This window comes from Patagioenas fasciata, chromosome 18, assembly GCF_037038585.1.
Source record: "Patagioenas fasciata isolate bPatFas1 chromosome 18, bPatFas1.hap1, whole genome shotgun sequence".
NCBI classification, from domain to species: Eukaryota; Metazoa; Chordata; class Aves; order Columbiformes; family Columbidae; genus Patagioenas; species Patagioenas fasciata.
Window position 1 is genome coordinate 5,103,857 of NC_092537.1, and position 19,806 is coordinate 5,123,662.

At 50.1% G+C, this 19,806-nt stretch overlaps 1 protein-coding gene across 4 annotated transcripts in view; it reads right to left on the reverse strand.

The window, feature by feature from the left end:
• Positions 1–2,258: 2,258 nt before the first annotated feature.
• TMEM104 (transmembrane protein 104) overlaps positions 2,259–19,806 on the reverse strand; it is a 43,942-nt gene continuing 26,394 nt past the window's right edge. For all 4 annotated transcript variants that reach the window (XM_065852592.2, XM_065852589.2, XM_065852590.2 and 1 more), the window contains 2 exons: positions 17,846–17,939; positions 2,259–5,839 (listed from right to left, as the gene is read on the reverse strand). In XM_065852592.2, coding sequence (XP_065708664.1) covers positions 5,079–5,839; positions 17,846–17,939 — 855 coding nt within the window. In that variant the 3' untranslated portion in view covers positions 2,259–5,078. The remainder of the gene's footprint in view (positions 5,840–17,845; positions 17,940–19,806) is intronic.

A 19,806-nucleotide genomic window follows, 5' to 3' on the forward strand; every position in this document is an offset into this window, starting at 1 on the left:
TCCAACACAGCCCTCCCTGCCAGGCGGGCAGGGGTGCGGGTCACAGGCAGCACCGGGCAGGGGAGAGGGAATTTGGGGAGCAGGAGCCGAGGCCAGGGGGTCCCAGGGCAGCAGCCATGGCTTTACCGGGTACTTCAGCATCACCCGCTTGGATGAATGTCCCCCAGGAAGCAGCTCCAAAGCTCCATTTTAATTTTCCTATTTAAAAGCAGCCGCTGGGGTTACTGGCAGCCACGGAGCAGTCAGGGCCGGTGACAGTGAGGGGACAACGGCAGCGGCTGCTCTGGGACACCCAGCCCTGCCCCGGGGATGGCTGCAAAGCCCCAGGTGAGTCAAAAAGGGCCTGGACATGTGTGGCCCAGGGTCAAAAGCATTGACAGTGTCTGTCTGTCCATCAATCCATTCACCGGTCTGTGTGGGGTTAAATCCATCCAGTCGCAGTCCATTCTCCAGCCGATCCACCCTCACACACAGTACCAGCGCTTTAATTCCCTTTACTTACTTGTCATCGCAATTGTCTCTTAATTGCTTTGGCAGCCCCTTCGGAGCCTCCTGGCGAAGGAGGGAGGTGCTGGTGTATAAATAAAGGCCATAAATAAATAAGCCTGGTTAAAGGCAAGCGGGTACTTGCTGGGCTGCCCCAGGTGGTGGCACCCATTTACCCAGCCAGCTGTCCCCGATGCTCCCAGGGGTGACAGGCTGGTTCCCAGGTGGCTCCAAAGTGCCCTCAGGAGCTTTGTCCCAAATTGCGGCTTTCTGGCCCAAGGCAGCCAGAACACACAGGTGTCACCTTTGGGGTTGGGGCTGAGCCTGAGCTGGAATTGGGGCACAGAAAGGAGCAGAAAAGGGGGAAAAAAAAAGAAATAAAAAAAATCCCCAAGCCACATTTAAAATTAATTAGTGATGTCCCCAGTGACTCAGCAGAGCCCGACTGGATCTGCTTCATGTTTTATTGAAGGACGTTGCTGCAGGAGGCTGAGGGCAGCGAGGGATGGGGACGTGGTGTGGGAGGCTCACAGGGGAGGTGGCCCCGGCAACAGGTGTCAGCCAGGGCACCCAGGTCCCTGCCATGGTGATGGCATTTGCATAATCATCTTTATATGCTAATTGGGATGGAAGAGCACCAGTTTTCTGCCGGGCGCTAACCTGGAGGGTGGTGGGATGGGAGACAAAATGGGGCACAGGGGAAGGAGCAGCACAGAGCAGGTGGCAGCTGCGTGACCCCAGGACCAAGGGCTGAGCAGCTCCTGCAGCATCCCCTCACCCCGGGGTGCACCTGGACAAACCTGCAGGGAAACAGCAGCCGGGAAGCATCCTCTGACCAGGCTTTGCAAAGCCGGGGTTGGGTAGTTTAGTGCTTAACAGCCGCTAAGAGATGTTATTTCTTTTTGGTGAAACAGTCTAATCAATCACTTTTTAATTCAGCCGGCTCTGGCACCCGTGCCGCTCTGGGACACTGCAGTCTGCCGGTTATGTGCAAAGCGAAATACGGCTGGCTCAGGGCTGGACACACACCTCCCGAGCTCAGCCCTGCTGGGGGGACACCCAGACAACGGCATCCCCGGCACCCACCCCCAGCTCCAGCATCACCATGGCACACGTTGTCACTGCCCCGATCTCTTGGCATTGGGGCCAAGCTGCTGACAGCTCCCCAGGGTCAGGGCCCAGCTGCCCAAACAGCTAAACCCCGCCTAAGTGACACACCGCTCCTCGGTGATGTCCAAGCCTTGCCAAAACCCGCTTTTCCTTCCCTGGCCGTTGCTCTTTGAAGTGCTGCGAAAGAGCGAACTCATCCCCGACATCAGTTTGGTCTCAGATTTACAGCCCTAGCCCCGAAATCCTCCGCTGCTTGTGAGGTCCGTTGAGAGAATCACAGCAGAAAGTGTTTATTTCCATCATAAAGATCTGTTTTAATATTTTAACATAAATCAAGCTGCGCTTTATGGTGATAATAAATTTGCTGGCAGAAACTGCCTTCGCAGCCCGAGGCAGTTGGAGCGATTCAATTTGTTTGGGTTTAAGTGTAAGAAGCCGTAATTGAGAAGGGGAAAGTACAGATGTTTTAATTGAGTTTGCAGCCACCACTGAGTTGCAGGAGGGGAGCAGAGGAGAGGTGAGGGTCTCCATTAGCCTCTCCGCTTGTCATTTCTCCTTGGCCCGCAGCCCCATCACTCACCCCATCCCCTCCAGGAATAGCTGCTTGGGGCAGGCACGAGAGGAGGAAAGGGGTGGAAAAAGCAGCCAGACTAAAGCAGATGTATAATGTGCATTTTATTGTTGTGTTTCATTTTTTTTTTTAATCCCATTTTTTGAAAACTAATTACAGTCAGGACAAGCAGCACGTGAGAATCTGTAATAATGAATTGTTAGTGTTGATAACAGCCGAATAAAAATAGACTCATTTGAGATGGGTGAGCAGAGGGAGCTCCTGCCCCGTTGCCAGGGTCACCCAGTATCCCCCAGCTCCACCGAGCTGTCCCCTCCCCGAGTTCTCCAGTAATTTTTAAGGCATTGCTATTCATGTTTTATATGAAAAATGATCTCTCTGCTGTCGAGCTTCTTTCCGTTAATCACCCCGATCCCTCGGATTGATTTGTTTGGCTGCTGTGCAAGGACAGCGGGTGTCTGGGAATTTGTGGTTATTTATTTAAGAAAGTGCTTGTGGCTCCTTGGGGACCAGAGTTCTTCTCTGTAAGGTACCACGGCAAAGGCTGCGGTCAGGATATGAGCCACCAACGTGCCACCGCATCCAAAACCTGCATCCAAAACCTGCATCCATGCAGTTCTTCCAGGCAAGGCCCATGCCGAGGAGGAGAGCTGGGCGCCTGGGGCAGGGAGGAGAAGGCACATCTTGAAATGTCAGAGACGGCAGGAAAGCGGGTGCCAGGCTGGCTCCCACCCCAGGGAAGGCAGGTATGAAATGGGGGCAGGAGGGGAGGGAGACCAGGCCCTGAGAGGGGAAGGGAGGATTGAGGATGAAACAGCAGGGAACAGCCCCGTTTCTCCAGCTGGCAATGAAATGCAAAGGCGAGAGGTTGAAATGGGCACTTGAAGGGACCGAGGCTGCAGGGCAGGCAGCAGTCGAAAGGCCTCGGGCGCCTCCACAAACCCCCCCCATTCACCTGTGCAGTGAGCAGCCCCTGCAGCCTCTCCAGCTTCCCCACAGCTCATTTCATCAGCATTAAATGCCTCCCTTTGGCTCTGCCCAGCTCCCCACTGCCTTGCAAAACATCCCAGCCCAGCTGCCCCAGCAACTTGCCCTCCAACCTGTCTCTTCCTAAATGAGACACCAGTGCCCGCTACCTGTAAAATACCTTGTTAATTTGGCAATGAAGATGTCACCTCAGCTTCCCGGAGCACTTGGGGATGTTTAAACTCAGGGCTGCCAATGCCTGCTTAGGATCAAGCTGCAAAGGAGACAAACAGCCCCCCCGGATCCTCTCAAGCAGCTTGGCAAGGACACGGTGGTGTTCAGGCTTGAGAGGTGCAGCGTTTTGCTTCAAAAGCCATGAAGTGTTTTTATACAGCTCCAGGTACTTGCATATTCCCCCAGGAGCAGCACTTCAGGTCATATGGAAACTAGAAAGTCCTACTTGAAAACAGAGCTTGATTAAAGAGAGCTGCAGTTCAAAGCTTGCGTTAGCGAGCGGTGACACTTAATACTGCAGCAAGTGCAGAGGGCAAGAGGATCTAACACAAGTGACATGCACCTGCCTTTGAACCTGCTTTAATAAGGGGTTTTAAATAGTTCAGGTGAAAACTTTAAAAAGTTCTTCCTTTTGTTAGGAAAACTCGCCTGATCTTTGCCCAAAGGCCTCAGAGCTCAGGACCCAGAACTGTTTGTCACCATGTGGGATTATGGTGACCACCAAGAGCCTCAAAAACAGAGACCCACCTCGAGCACAGGCTGCCTCAGGTAATGGGCAGCCCAATTCTCAGATAAGCTGGGCAGGGTCAGCCCAAAGCCCACCTTAACCCTGTGCAGAAAGAGGAGAGGGGGGATCCAAGCCTGGTTCCAGTTTTTGCTCTCCCGCGGGCAGGGCTGAGCCCAGGTGCTGCCGCTGCCTCCTGGCACCAGCCCAGTGCCCGGCGTTAACACCCACCTCGTTTCAAGGCTAATTACCCAGCGCAGGAGGCTGGAAATGCATCAGTGTGCACGGCCAGAGCTCCCGCAGGCCTCACGCGTGGCAGGACTGGTAATTAGCACCTCAAATCCTGGAGCCAGGGTCTGGTGAGTTGTCCCAGCCCCATGCAAAGGGGAGAAGGGAGAAGGGCTCTGCCAGCCGCAGGCAGGAGAAAAGGGATGCAAAGGCTGCGGTTTCACTTCCAGAGGCAAAGAGCTGCATCCCTGCATCGCTCTGTCCGTCTGAGCTGCCACAGCACAGGAGAACAGGGTGAGAAGTGTGACTGTACACTGCTGGGCTGGAGAAATCCAGCTCTAAGCAAAAGATCCCAGATCCCAGGCAATCCATGGTGCACAAACAGGTTAATGCCTCTAGAAAAATAAAATGTAACAGAGCACAGAATTATTTCCTTCTGAATTAGATCTACTGCCACCCTAATTTCTTCCCTCAGCTGGCACAGGAGGTTGGTTTGAAGAGGTCTCAGCAGAAAGAAGAGACTCGGTTCTCCCAAACTCCTGCTGGATTCTACACAGCACTTCCCAGCCTTTGGGAAAAGGGACATCTAGCAGATGAGCGCAGTGAGCGGCCAAGGCTGTCTGCTCTCCTGCGTGCCGAGACCTGCAGCACACAGAGAGCCGGGCAGCGATGGAGGGAGTGATGCTCCAACAGAGCTGAAGGCAGAAATGCCTGGACACTGATGAACCGTGCAGGCTGCCACGGGCTCAGCCCTGTGGCTTCGTGTAGCAGGTCTGAGAGATTGTGACAAGGCTGAATCCACTCCATCCACACCCAAATTGGAGTGAAGAAAGTCCGTGTCCAGGTCTGACCTGTGCCACCAAGCCAATGGCCTGGAACCTTCCCTTCACTTGCCTCTCCCCCTCCACAGTTGCAGAGGGGGAGCTGAAATGCTGGAGTCTCTGGAGCACGGGGGGGGAACGTGCTGCCACCCCTGCATCAGAGTTTCGACTCGCTCAGCACAATGTTCGCAGTCACAAACACAAAGCAAGAAAAGCCCCATATGAGCACAAACACAATCCAGAAGGTGTGTCGGAACGGGGAGAGGTGCTTGTTGACTGTCCCGCTGCCGAAGACCAGCTGGGTGTCCTTGCGACTGCAGTATGCCAGGAACGCCGGAATGAGATACTGGATCCCGTTCCCAGCGTAAGCGCCCGTGATCCCCACCAAGGACTCCAGATCATGGGTGCAGAAAGCCACCAGCACTGGGGGAACCAGTGTGATGGCTGGGAAGACAATCCTGTCCACCACCCACGGGTATGTGCCCCCTTCCCTGTGGAAAAGGGTCTTCCAGTTGTTGCGCAGGGTCACTGCGATGATGGGGAAGTTGGTGCTGATGGTGAAGACGGGGAAGAGGCCCAGAAAATAACGAATGAAGGCAACGTTGATGATCTCACAGTTGGTGAAGTTGAGCGTGTACATGTCCATGAGGGTGTCGTTGCGGAAGCAGTAAATGGCGGTGAAGGACAGGAGGCTGTAGAAGGCCAGGATCAGGATGTAATCGAGCAGCACGAGCTTGTTGACATGCTTCTTCTTGGAGATGGGTGTGATGAGGGACGGCAGGGAGTGCTGGCACATGAAGGAGTAGACACACACCCCGAAGAGATTGCGGATGCCCGACAGCTGGGCCATGGATGGGTGACCTTCAGCTTGGCCTCGGCTGATGCGGATGAGGGCCAGAATAATCATGAGGATGAAAGCTGGAGAGAGAGAGAGAAGGTTTCAGGTCTAGCCCAGGTCTGTGTCCCCCTTGACCCTCCTCCCATCGGCACCAGCTCTCTCCTGCCCTACAGCAGCATCTCGTTATCACCAGAGAAAGCCGTACATCAAAGGCAAGGTGCACAGGAATTAATCACGACTTGCTTTCAGTCAGAAGATAAGGGAACAGGCTCCCTCCAGCCTCCTTCCTGCTGCTCTGGGTCCTTCATCCCTCAGTCCAGGCATGCTGCTGCTACACACCTGGGCTAAATATCATTTAAAAATGTCTTAGAGATGTTTGAGCTTTGACCTCTACAGAAACAAAAGATTAAACCTGGCTGCAGACTCAACCCTAGGAATATTCCTACACATTTGCAACTGGACTAATATCTCCAAGACCTCACCGATGTGCACAGGCAGATGCAGGGGAGCAGCAGCTACTGCCGAGCTTTCCTGTCCCTGTGATCTGTCAAGCACGATGGAGCAAGAACCAGCCAGCCATTTCCTGGGCAGGAGGAACAGGCTGTCTGCATCTAATCCCAGGGTGGAGAAGCCAGTCTGGAAGGGACTAAGGCAGCACTGAAAGATTGCTATTAAAATTCATCACTTCTAGGCACAAAGTCGGCTCTCTACCCTTCACTTATGTCAGGGAAAAGCCTAACACCATTTTACAAAGCTTATCACAAAAAGCAATGTGCTACGGACAAAAATGAATCGAGGAGATTGGGCTAATGCCCGTATTTACTCTGCTGGTGGAAATCCAAGCCAGAAGCAGTTACTGCTAGACTGTTATTCCTAGCATGGCACATAAAACGGGCAGAAAACTAATTCTGGTGTCACAGAAATCACATCAACCTGGGAAAGACGATCATCAGCTGCTGTAGTTAACAAGGAGCAGGGGAAAAAAACCTGCCTGGCAGGGCAGCAAGCGGCAAGATTTACAGTCTGGTGCTGGCAATGGATGAGCCACTGTGGCTCGCACAGAGCTGTCTCCTGTACCGGTGTGAGGCATCGGAGCAGAGCTGTGAATTATCAGGCAATGAAGAAAAGGAACAAAATGCTGATGCTACTACTATGGACAACTTTGAATGCCATAAATATATATATGTATATACAGAAGAATTAAACGGAGCAGCGCGCAGTTCGGCGGCCAAGCCACCGGTGCTGTGAGCCGGGCAGCTGGTGGTGGGGTGACAAGGACAGGCTCGCGGTGGGGTGACAAGGACACTGGCTGCTCTGTGCCCAGTGCTGGCACAGGCGGCTGGAGATGGGAAACCCTGCCAGGGACTGGGAGAGACAGTTACAGACCAGTTAGGAACAGTGTCTCTGCTGTCCCCAGCGAGACCAGATTAACCTGAATTGCCCCTTGCGCACCCCCAGCACGCTCTGAAACCTCGAGTTAATGGTTGGACTCAATGATCTTGAGGGTCTCTTCCAAGCAAAATGGTTCTGTGATTCTATGAAACGCAGTTTCTCCTCTCACAGCAATTCTCCTTTTCTTCCTGTGGCAACACCAGTTCTGTGCTGAGTCCTGACCGAGCCTCATGCCGCGTTTCATCTCATGCTGCCGCAGGAAATGTCTCACTTCCCAGTGCTTCCCAGCACCAGGGCAGGTCTAACAGCTTTCCACCAACACCACACTGGTGACAGCAGATCTGTTCCTCCACAGCATCAGGGCCAGGCCACTTTGGGCTGTGTTTACTTCCCCAAGAGCAGTCACAGAGGGCTACGGAAAGCAACAGCTCATTGCTCTGGGGGTGGGCGATTCCCCTCGCCACCACTCACGCCAGCAAGCGAGGGGCTCTGTGAACACGGGAACAGTTGTTGTGCCTCCCGGTTGCTTCCCGGAGAGGAGATGTTTGCCAGCTGTATGTGCTGGAGCAAGATGTCCCAAGAGAGCTGTGTTCCAGGTGATGTGACATCAGCTGCACAGGCTACAAGGAAGAGAAGGTGACCAAAGCAACAAGCCAAACCAGGTGAGGCAGCACTAGAAACACGCTGAGATCTGTCTTTCCCTTTCGCTCAGGAGAGGTGAGCTGACTCTGAAGCCAAATCCTGAGCTGGTCCTGGGTGAGGCATAGCTGCAGAATTCTCACACCTCTTCCCCAGCACACAAAAGTAAATCTCTACCTGCTCTGCTCAGATTGAACTATTTCCATCCCTCAACCCACCCTCACCACTGGCTCAAAACTCTGCTGTCATAACCAGTGCTAACAGGTGCTCCTGTTCAGGGGAACCCCCAGGCTGGTACCCCAACCTCAGAGCATCTCTCCAGTTACACACACATGAGCCTTCTCTGCTCTGGCATGTGCCTTTCTGGTGGGGAGCACTGAAGGAACAGAATTCCTGTGGATGCCCTAAATGATGGATGTAGAACTCTTTGGTTTAAGCAGCTAGAACTCAAAACCTTTCTTCTTCCTTCAATAATACTTTCAGAAATTAAATGTATTAAAGTGACAAGGAGTGACGATCCAACACCAAGATCTGAACTGGTTCTGCTCCCACCAAAGCAAGCTGTGCTCCTCCTGCCCCAGCACTGGAGCTCTGCAGATGCTCGATCCTTGGGAGAGGAGGTGCTGAGCAAACTGGAAACATCCCCAGCCCCAGAGAAGCCAACAGCAGCCCTGCCTCAAGGGTTGTGTTTTCTCTCACTCCTGGAAGCGGAGAGCTAAAACCTTCGCAAACCAGATTGATCTGCCTGTCCCTGGGAGAAGGCAAGCCCCGAATGAAACTCTGAAACCTAGTTACACTGGGTGATAAATTGAGATGAGAAGGAGATGACAGCCTGTGACTGACAGGCAGACAAGAGGCAGCACAGGATCCCCCGGCACACACAGAGCTCCTGCTCTCACCCTCCTCCACCTCGGGAGGCTGAAGTCACAGTCCCACCGCACTACTGCCAAGTCACCTACAGCTGCCACATGAACTGCTCAACAACATTCATTCACCACAATGACCCCCACAAAGTCAAACACGGGTCCATAAATAAAGCCTTAATCTTTTTCTTTATATGCAGGACACAGGACACAAGCAACATGCTCCTGGGATGAAACACCTTCACACACCATCACCAACAGCTCCCGGAGCCACAATGCGGTGTGGACAGCGATGCCACCGTGGATTGTTAGTAGGTGACATGAAAACTTTATTTTAAACCTTTGTTTCATACAAGTGCCTAAAAAGCAACGGAGGGTTTTGCTTGTCCTGAACTTCGACCAGTGTCAGACCCTCTCCAAACACACCACAGATGCTTTGCAGCCAGCAAGGCACAGAGGACACTTCTCATTTTCTGTCCTCTGGAGGTCTGAGCATCCTTTTTACTGAAGGATGTAAGTGAAGCTGTGGGGGCAACAAAAGGGGTATGCTGTAAAGGAAAAGCTGAGATGAACCTCACCACCACTGCCCAATTGCCTCCCCTCCAGACCCCTCCAGTCTGTCCTGCTCGACTCAGATGTTGGTTCAGAGACAGGGCAGCTCTGCCGTGGCTCTTGCAGGAGGAAGGATGAATATGGATGAGCACGCATCCAAATAAGAGCACTCTGGGAAAATATGGGAGTCTGGGGATATTAAAAAATATGTTTTTGTGAGCTTTGATAGAAGCATAACAGAGCTGCAGAGAAGATAATTTAGCCATTCTAAGTTTAAGGATTGTTTTGCAGAGTCAGAGTAAACACCTTTGTAAATGAAAAATGCTGTTTTGTACAGGAGCTTCATCTCTCTGTAGAAAAGCTACTGCAGAAAAAAAGAAGTGCAAGACTGAAATATGTCCTCCTCCCATCATGGTAGGCTCCTGGAAGAACTGATGCTCAGAATGAGTTTCTGGTTTAACCCTCCCTTGCACCCCTGGCAAGACACTCTGGTTTTAGTGGGTTCTACCTGGTGCCCCACGTCTGTCTCTATCGGCACATGGATAATAATGGAGACCCTGAACTGAGCCATGCTGGGAGACAGGTGGTTGACCTTCAAACCATTTGTTCCAGTTAAAACCAGGATGGTTTTAACAGCCCTAGAAAGCATGGGGGCAGACAGCCACAGACCAGCGATGAGCAAAAAACTTATTGGGGAAAAAACAAAACAAAGTTACACGACAACCACCTGCATGTGAAGACTCAGAAAGGTAAAATCAGAAGAAGAACGATCTCGCACACCTGTTCACCACAGCTCGAGTCACATCTTTTCCACCTCTGCCCTGCTCTCATTCTCCTCCCTCCAGGAGAGCCCGATGAGATGATCACCATACCCACCTGCTCTCCCTCCCAGGGATCCTGGGGAACAGTGACACCCCACTGTCCCCTTAGCAGCCCACGCCTGGTTGCCCCCCTATCCCATCCATTTGTCGAAGCAGCGTCGTGCTGCTGTCACATTTGCGGCAGGGCCATCCGTCACCGCCGGCTGACGGCGTGACAGAGCTTTCTTGTCGAAGTGGAGAATCAATATGCCAGGAAATAATGATAATGAATCACCCTTTCACAAGGCAATGCCACTTGCTTCCCATTTCATACATTAGGTGGCATGATGGATTCCAAGAGGAGGATGTTTTCATGAGCATCCTGAGCCCACTCTCTTTGGAAGGAGGAAGATCTCTCCCCACCTTAACCTTGATCCTGATCCTCCATCACGTCGACACACAGCAGACAACTCCTGAACAGAAGAGCAGATCTCTTTCAGGAGAGGGGGCATAAAAACAAGAGCATCTGCTCTGTATACCCGGAGCAGAACAGCATCATCTCAGGACAGTCCTACTTTCTGCATCCCTACTCACCACTTGCATTGGTTACTTCACTACTCATGTCCTTCTAGGATGCTGGTGCCCCTGCCCAGAGCCAAGTGCCTTCTGTCCGTGTTTTGGGCAAGTTTAAGGGTCCACTGCAACTCTGGAACTGCCAGGCATTACGGATGCTGTGGCATTTGAAGTATTAAAGCACGGCTGGAGTTCACCATTGCTGGCAGAACAAAGTATCTGAAATTAAGATATTGATTCTTAAATTTAAAACTCATTTACCCAGTTTCTCCTGCACAAGCTATAATCTTGTCACTTGTTCAAGACCTCCAGCTCTCTGTAAATTCCAGAGCAGCAAGTGAATAAATTTCTCCAGCCTTCGGAGGAGGTTTCTATATGAAATGACTGTAAAGAGGTAACATGAAAACCAAATTTGCTCCATCAGATGTGGGAGGTGGGGTAGTTAAGGATCAGACATGGCAATGACAGAGCCTAAAACATCGTCTATAGGAAGATGAAGGATTTATGACTGCAGAGACTGTGAGGAAGCAAGATGGATATGTTCATAGAAGACAGCAATTCTCTGGAGAGAGATGTCAGAAGGAGGAGGGAAATTACTTCCCAGAAGAAAGGTATGAGCTAAAGTTGTGGGACATCAGTGTGGCTCCTCTAATGGAACGTAGGGACAGTGTTATGTCCCTGTCCCAAAGCCTAAGGCTGGGTCTACACGGCAGGAGACTGTTGCTCATACAGCTGGGGAATTGCGGCCACATGTTGGGCACATTAAGATCATGTAAGTGTGATACAGCTTATCAGGAAGGTGAGAAAAAGCCTCTTAGCCACACTCTTTCCCAGGTTTGATGAGTTCCTGCTGCCCCGGGCCAGGTAGAGCCCGCTCCTTCACCACCTGGGGCAGGGTTTGTTGTGTGATAACCAAGATTTACAAGTAGCCTCCCCTGCGGTGGTTGCCCCATCTCATCCCCGTCAGCTGGGCTCCAGGCATCTGCACACCAGTAACAGTTCACAGAGAGATAAACGGCTCTGTGCTCTGGTGCTTATAACGGATGCTTTATCTCGACATATGGGAAGGAAAGAGCAGCCAGCGAGGCTTGTTTGCTTGTGGTGGAAAATTACCCGCGCAGTTTATTGTCCTCTCTCCTCCAGCCACCTTTGGCAGGAGCACCATGAAGCCTCTGCAGCCGGGGCTCAGCTCTGAGCTCTGCTGTTTACTTGGTCTATTGGCTTTGACAGTCACTTCTCTCTCCATATAAGAATTTACTCTTCTGTGAGAAGGGAATAACTCACACTTTGGTGTCACTGTGAGCCTGTGCATGCTTTGGAAAGCACTGTGTGCACAGCACCCGGTCCCATGAAATCCAGGTGCTCTATAGCCTCAGCTACACCTTCCCCATCCTGCTTTGGGCAGTTTTTATCATCTTCCTCCAACAACGCACACTGAACAGACAGCAGCTTTCCACGCCACACACTCGCTCTAAAAACCTGTGTGGGCACCATCACCCAGACCATTTTGCAGGGCTGAACGTGTCCTTACATTTTCATGTCCCTTTCTCCAGCGCTCAGACCCATCAGTTCGTCTCCTGCTGCCTGGATGAAGTGTTCTTTTCAGGAACGTCAGCTCCTCAGGCAGGATCTCAGTGGTCTCGTCCAGCGCCGCACGTCACTCTCCATCTGCATCTGAAGCTAACAAGGCTCTTTCACTCACGCAGGCACCGCTTCACCCCACTGCGCCCCACAAACTCTACCGAAATGAGCTCCTCAGCCGACAGCTCTGAAAGCAGGCACGACAGAAGCACAGCCTTTTAACTAACTCTTCATAAATATATTCACTTCTCGTAGTGAATTATTTACCCTGGGCTCTGGCGCAGTTTTCTCTGCTCCAAAACGGATGCAAGAATATGAAGTAACTTCGGCGAAGAAGCTTGTCAGAAGGAACATGCAACAGCGTCCTGATTTACAGCCCAGTCCCTATTCCTTGTCATTCCTGTACACCGTGAAAGGAAAGGGGCAGAGATTGAACTGGTCCCTCCTTAAGCTGTTTGCAGAAAGCTCCATTTTTCATGCAGAAAAGAGGCCACCTTGAGGACTGTCAACACAGGCAGACAAACCTCTCTGCAGGAGACTGGAAACACAGGATGTGCCGGTTCTGCTGAAACCAAGTTAATTTTTCTTCATAGTAGTTCGACTTTTCTTTTCAGTAGCTAGCAAGGTCTCTTATTTTGGATTTACAGTGAGAATAATCTGATAACACTGCTTTTTCCCTGGGATAGAGTTAACGTTTTCTTTCCAGCAGCTGGACTGTGTTCTTGAGCTGATCTGAAAAGAACGCAAGAACTTCACTGATATTTTGGCTGTTGCCACGGAGACCAAGGACTTTTTCAACTTTCCAGCTACAGGTGCAAGCAGCAGCTTGTTCACTGTGAGATGGGTTGGGTATCGGTCACCGGTTGGTGAGAGCAGTTCAACTGAGTATCACTTATTTTATATATATATACACAATTATTACTAGTAGTGAGATGGTCTGAGACCAGTTCTCTGCAGAGAAGTGCTGAGGGGTCCTGTAAAGAGCAGGATTCTGGTAGAGGGAGCAGAAGTATCAGAGAAATGAAGAGCTAAGGGAAGTCAGCCCCAGCCGTGTGCTCTGGAGAGCCCTTTCCTAGAAGCCTTCTACCATATACCTTGGAAGAGGATGGGACAGAAGGGAAAGGGGGAGAGAAAAAAAAGAGCTCAAACACATACTTCTTGGCTATTTTTGTCATTTTTTTCCCTCCTTCTTAGTGACCAGGGGCAAGATTTTATTTCTGGGTATATAATTGTGAGATCGCAGTTTGGGCAGGGCTGGGAGTGATCCATCTCGAGGGCTGCAGTAACTTGAATCGACATGGTATGATCTGCCTGTACTACAGGGCGAGAAAACTGAGCCTGCGGCAACCAAACTGAGAAGTTTATTCCTCTATAAAATGTCTCTTTATTAAAATACAATACTTTCTAATAACTACAATACAGCATCAGGAGCAGCACATAGAGAAAATGTCCCACGTGGGAGCTGTCTGGGAGCATTTGCCAGAGACTATTCAATAAGAGCAGTGATAATCATGCTACCCATGTCTTTAAAGCCAACAGTCCTCACCTACAGAGCCGGGTATCTTGGGCTGCAACAGGCTGCAGTTAATTGGGTTAGCTGCTTAATACACAATAGCCCAATGTTTGCAGCTGAGCTGCACCAAGCCCTGTCCTTTTGTTATCCTTCCTAATCCATATCCTTTCCCATGATGCTGCTAGACAGTTATTATCCAATATTATCCAGTAATAAAGAGGTAGGGCTGTGCCCAAGTGAGCTGTGTCCCCTCTGCTTTGAGAAGTGCACCAGACTTGCCCGGCTCAGTCTCTTTTGCTGTGCTGAGCCCTCCAGCAGCTCAGCTCACCCCCAACACCACCCACTTGATCAGGATTGGAGAAAGGATGGAAAAAACAAACAAACAAACAGCTATATATTCAAGTTTCTTTAGGGAGTAATCCATCACCACCACAGATTTAAACCCTCCAGGAAAAAAAGAGCCTGAAGTCCAAACAGCAGAATTGAAAATACCAACAGCTCTAATTTCTTGATGGCTTAGTTGGAGATGCACTGTTCCAAGAACCTTATAAGAGACCTGGAGGCAAGCTCCAAAATCGGTAAAGGACTTGGGCTAACAACAGCCCCACACTTGCGAGGCTTACATGGAAGTCAGGAAGGAGTTCCAGTTTGGGGAAGGTACCCTCCCCATCCTGAGGGCACGATTCACCCTGCTGAGGTCCTTACCTGGGCACCCCATCTGGGCCCTGTCTCTGCTCCCAGTATCCTCACTCAAGAGCTGGGCGAGTCAACAAGGTTTTTAGCCCTAACTCCAATCAAAGCTTCACCTTAAGGACCATTACCAGGATTTGAAATAAGTGATTTTCCCTTTCTCTGGTGAAAGGGCACAGACGACAGGCACCCTGTAGCACCCATCAGGGCGCCTCTGCTCTGTCTCCCAAGGCAGTTTGGACAAATGAAGGAGAGGGCTGACAAAGCAGGCTGAAGAGCTCTTACAGTTGGGAAAGGGGTGAGAGCTTGTGTGGGCAAACCCTTACACACCCACCAGAGAGCAGAGATCTCTAAGCACAGATAACCTGGCAGACTGAGCGCCAACTGCTGCACTGAATTTAACCGCTGGCACTCGCCCAAGCGAGACAGCAAGCAGTTCTGCAGCTGAGTGTGTATGCTGTGACTCTGCAGAAGGCTTGGTGGCTCTGGAAGACCTCTCGGTGCCATCCACTGCACCTGGAGACACAGATCCACCCTCTGTGCTCCTACCAGTCCTGACAGGAAGACACCTCGCCATGTCGGCTGTGTTTCCAGATGAGCTCTCCATGCTCCGCAGGCCCAGATAAGCAGAGCCCATCTGTCTGGGCTCTCCAGCCGTGCAGCAGTTGGGCTTGCAAGCTCCTTCTTCAACTTGCTCATTTTAGAGACTTCAGAGGTGCCAGTCCTGGCACCTTTACCCTGGGAGGTAAAAAACAACCAGATGAAGGGCTGATCCCTGCTGTACCATCATGTTCTTCGAACTCGCCCGTTTTTAATTTCTAGTTCACATCTCAGAGTTTAAAGCTGAATTTTTCAGAGACAGAATGAAATTTTTCTTGTCCATGAGGTGTGGAAAGAGATGGCCGTAGGCTTTGTTAGCTGATGTGCTTCTTGCGATGAGCACGAGGCTCTGGAAAGAGGCGAGTGACATTTGATTATCACTTAGATCAGGAGAAAGAGGGAAAGCAACTTTCAAAGGCAAGGTTGACACTGTTAAAAACACGGGCAGAAATGACCTTCACACACAGTGAGCTCTCCCCGCTGCCAAGAACCATCCTCTCAGCCACTGTCATCTGAATTGCCAGTACACCTGGGGCAGTGCAGCTTTACACCAGCTCCGAAATCCGGGGGCTTTTCACCTGGCTGGGGAAAAGGCTGTTATGGTGAGTCCTGCAGTAGGCACGTTGCAAAGCCTGTACTGACCTCCCCGCTTATCAAGTAGGCTCGTTTTTTTCAAATCGTGATGCAAAGGATGGGTCAACTTCCCACCCATAGCAGGCACAGGTAAGCTGAATAAGCCACTGTCCATGTGGGAGGCTTTTACCCAGCACGAACAGGCTGGCAGCTCCAGTGTTCAGCTCTGAGTGCTCGGCAGAAGGAGAACCACCTTGACATGGCTAAAAACAACTCAAGGAAGATGAAGAAAAGGCACAGATTATAGCAGGACAGAGAGCCCACATCTGGCCATTGGCATTCAGGCAGGACGAGTTCAGGAGACCACAAAACACTCGCCAAGACCATTCTGTAGGATCTAAGCTCTCTAAGCACCAACAAAAGATCAATCCGTGTCTAACTCGCAGCCCTGCTTTTGGAGGAGGGGACAGTGGTGATGTGAGGACATGGGAGAAGCCAGCTTGATAAATCTCAGCAGTATGGGATCCATCCTCATCTTGGAATCTGCAGCAAGAGCTTTTCTCTGCTCCCTGCATCACATGCCTAGGTGATAAATCGTCTTTCCTAATAAATCTATCCCTCATTGTACACATACGGAATCCGTTGCTCTGAGTAGCCACTGAGGTGCTGTCAGGGTCATTAAATATCATTATCTGGGGCGGCTGTTCCCTGGCGTGCTGACGCAGGAATCAATCAGGCTAAAGCATGAATTTCCTCTACACTTCTCCAAACACTGCCTTTGTCCCTCTCCATCAAGTGATGAAAAAGAGAAACAGTTTTGCCTTTATGCCAAGGTTTAGCAATCCTCAAACTGGAAGGAGCCGGCTATAGGGAAACCAACGGCAGATCAAGCAGGCGTCAGGTTGTCACACAGATAAGATGAGATCTGACTGATGTCTTTACCAGGAAAGAGGAGGCAGGGTGATTGGAAACAGGCCAGTGAGCTGAGCAGAGATTACTCTTTTAAAAAAAGAAAAAACCCACACTAAAACTTTATTTAATATCCCTTAATGAGATAGCCTCTTTCTCTGAAGAACATGGGGGCTTTCAAACCTTTTATGTGCTCAGACAACAAAAGGGAAAAACAGACACTTGGGATTTTCACACCATCCAAGGTCAGAATTCATTAACTCCAGCTGTTCAGCATCTGAGACTTGAGGGTTTAAAATCCAACCTCATTTTGCTGGGTGACAACTGCTTAACCCCATCTCAGATGTTCTCCAGAAGAGAGGATCTCTGCTCCTCTGCAGTGACTGCCAGCCACTTCCCAACAGGATCACAGGCCTCTGAACTCACACAACAGGGTCAATACCCAACCAAAGTCAGGTCAAGTGTGTGTGTGTCATGGGAAATAGTCTGAAAATCAGCTTTTCTTCCTGTTCCAGGTCAGTGATAGATACAAACAGAGCTAATTCTGTGCTTAAATGGTCTAGACCCATGAACTGGGAGATGGTTAACCTGCAGAAATGCTGCTGGTGCTGTAACACCCTCCCTTTTAGCCCTGAATATCCGTTACTCTGTCCAGGTCACACAAAACGAGACAAACCTCGACATAAGCCTCTGTAACACACACAATGCTCTCAGCCCTTAAGGGCATGTACACATGCAACTCAGATGTGAGGCAGCTAAAGCTTTGGATGAGAAAGGCACCGCAAAAAAAAAAGTCACGATCTCTTATTTCCCTTAAGGGAATCATCTGTCCTCCCAGAAGTGCTTGGCAGTAAGATTCTGGAGAGCACTCATGAGAGCGGAGCTTCCCAACACCACCACACGTTGGTTTGGGGGTTTCCAGTGCAGCACATCCTACGCTAAAGGAAGACTTGGGGGAAAAAATGCAAACAGATGATAAAACTAAGGGTGGAAAGTGTGACAGAAGTGCCTTTTGTTCTCAGATCAAAACAAAGATAGTTCAATGTCTGTTGAACACATGCTGAGAGAATGAGCAACTTATTGCTGAACAGTGACTGGTGGGTATCACGCTTACCCCCCACACAGGAGACTTTTCCAAATTACTTCTGCCTCGCACACAAACCAGATTAAAAATTCATCTACCAGCTCATGTCTGATCAAGGACAATTTGTTTTGTTTTAATCAGAAGTTTCAGCCTAGAACAAAAATCCTTTTCCTCAAATATTTATCAGGCTTAGATAATCTTCCTCAAAGAGGTTGTTTTGACAAGCACTTGCTTCCAAACAGGAATAACTCGCCAAAAAGACGCATTGGTAGTGTGACTCAGCTTCCATCTGTGGTAAAAAGGTGGCCAAGACTCACCTATCCACCTCATGAGGGACGTCATGATTTGAAGATACTTGGTTTTCTGCACATTGAAGAAGGTGAAAGGACCCAGGAGGAGAGTGAACGCTGCCTGGAAGGACAACGAAAATACACATTAGGTTAAAACGCAGAAATCCCGCTAGTAAGATGAATTTATCAGTAAAGCAAAGCTCGCCTTGAAAGTTCACCTCCAGACACGTCTGTTTGTCACAGAGCTTTCTCTGTTGCTTAATTTTGCATCTAGGTTGGCTGAGACACGGAGGGTCAAGCAAGCTGCTCGGTATCAGAGAACATGCCTCGGGCAGCAGGAGAGCACAGGATCCTCCTGGCTCTCAGCCGCTCGCTATCACCAGTACAGCACGCCTTTCCCGACACATTTCAGTAAAAGCTCTCAGTGCAGCCTTATGGAACATTAAATATTAAATTGTGGCCTCTTTGTCCGGGTACACGCTCAGTTTAGGTGTGGATAGCAATAGCCATGACCAGTCTGCTTGCATTACTGTTGACAGAGCAGCTTGGGGCGTCCCAGGCTGCACGGCGATAAAGCCAGGTCTGCCCGGAACGGTTTTTCCAATGATTTCAGTTGCTTGTTTCACAGCAGGGAGCTTATAGTGTTAACTGTTGCCTTGGAAGCTGAAAACCTGTGCAAAGTGAGGAAAATAAAAAAGACACTCACAAGAACAAACTTATTTCAGTGTGGAAATTAAAGACACTGTAAGTGAGATCTTTCTTCACTGCCCTCTTAGATGTGTACTGAGACCAGGGTTTCTTGGTGAACTAAACTGGGTATGCTGCAGTACCAATCTGTTGCATCTTTTTCAGCTGGGCTGCAAAATGTAACAAATAAAGCTGGAAATTAGGACTACACAGCTTCCCATACCGGTTTCTTCTAGCACCCTCCTACAGCACACAGGGCAACCGTGCTGCCAGCCCATGGCCAGAGCAGCTGTGTCCCGGGTAGCACCATCTCCTCTGAGATCTACCTGGTCCAGACCGAAAAGGCTTCACTGCAGGAAGACGACAGACCTTGACTGAGGTCTGAACATGAACTGAGAGAAGCTACTTGCAACAAGGAGACAAAAATGGGTGTTCCAGGAGAGAGTCCTGCCTGTCATCCATGGGGTGGCACGGGCTAGCGATGTATCAGCAGCTCCAAAAGCTGTAAGGAAGCAGAATCTATAGAGCCACAGTACACACTGTGCAGATTTGTTGAGTAACCCAAAGGGATTTTAAAGACAAATACTCAACATTAATATTTACACATTGCTCTTTTCCTTGACTTCTTAAAGCAGTTCCGAAGAAAGGTGTCACCAGAAGGGAAGAACTGGGACTCAAAAGGGCAGGCTGCGGAGCCTCAAGGTCCCTGTCGACCCCTACAGAGTCAGTGACAGAACAGAACCCAAGCTATTTTAAGACTAGTACAACCCCAAGAAACCCTTTTTGAGACAGCTTCAGAATATCTGCAAGGCAAATTGGAAATGCCTTGCATCACAAGTATTCTCGAACGACCAAAGTAAACCCAGAAGGGGACCGGAGGAGAGAACCCTTGGTTTCACACGTCGCTCGGTCAAGACATGTTCTGACCTACGGCCATCATTTACACCAAGGCTTGTTTTTCTGCTTGAAAAAAAAAAATACAGCGTGCACAGAATTCAGATGTGTGAAGCAATTGAGGATCCTTGGAGGAAACACTGAAACCACACAGAATACAACACAGGCATAACCAGCAAAATTAAGAACTAAACCAGCCTTAATAGTTGAGACACTTTCAGCTTTAGCACAGAAGCAAACCAGCCGGTTACAAGTACTTTTTACTCTTCTCCCTCTTGTTCCTTTCTTCTAATCAAGAGTTTAACTCTACTCTCTGCCCTCTGCAGATCGCCACTCTGTCCTAGGATAGTGCACAAACCCCCAAGGACTAAATAAACTTTAGTCTAAAGAGACGTAGGTTAAGGACC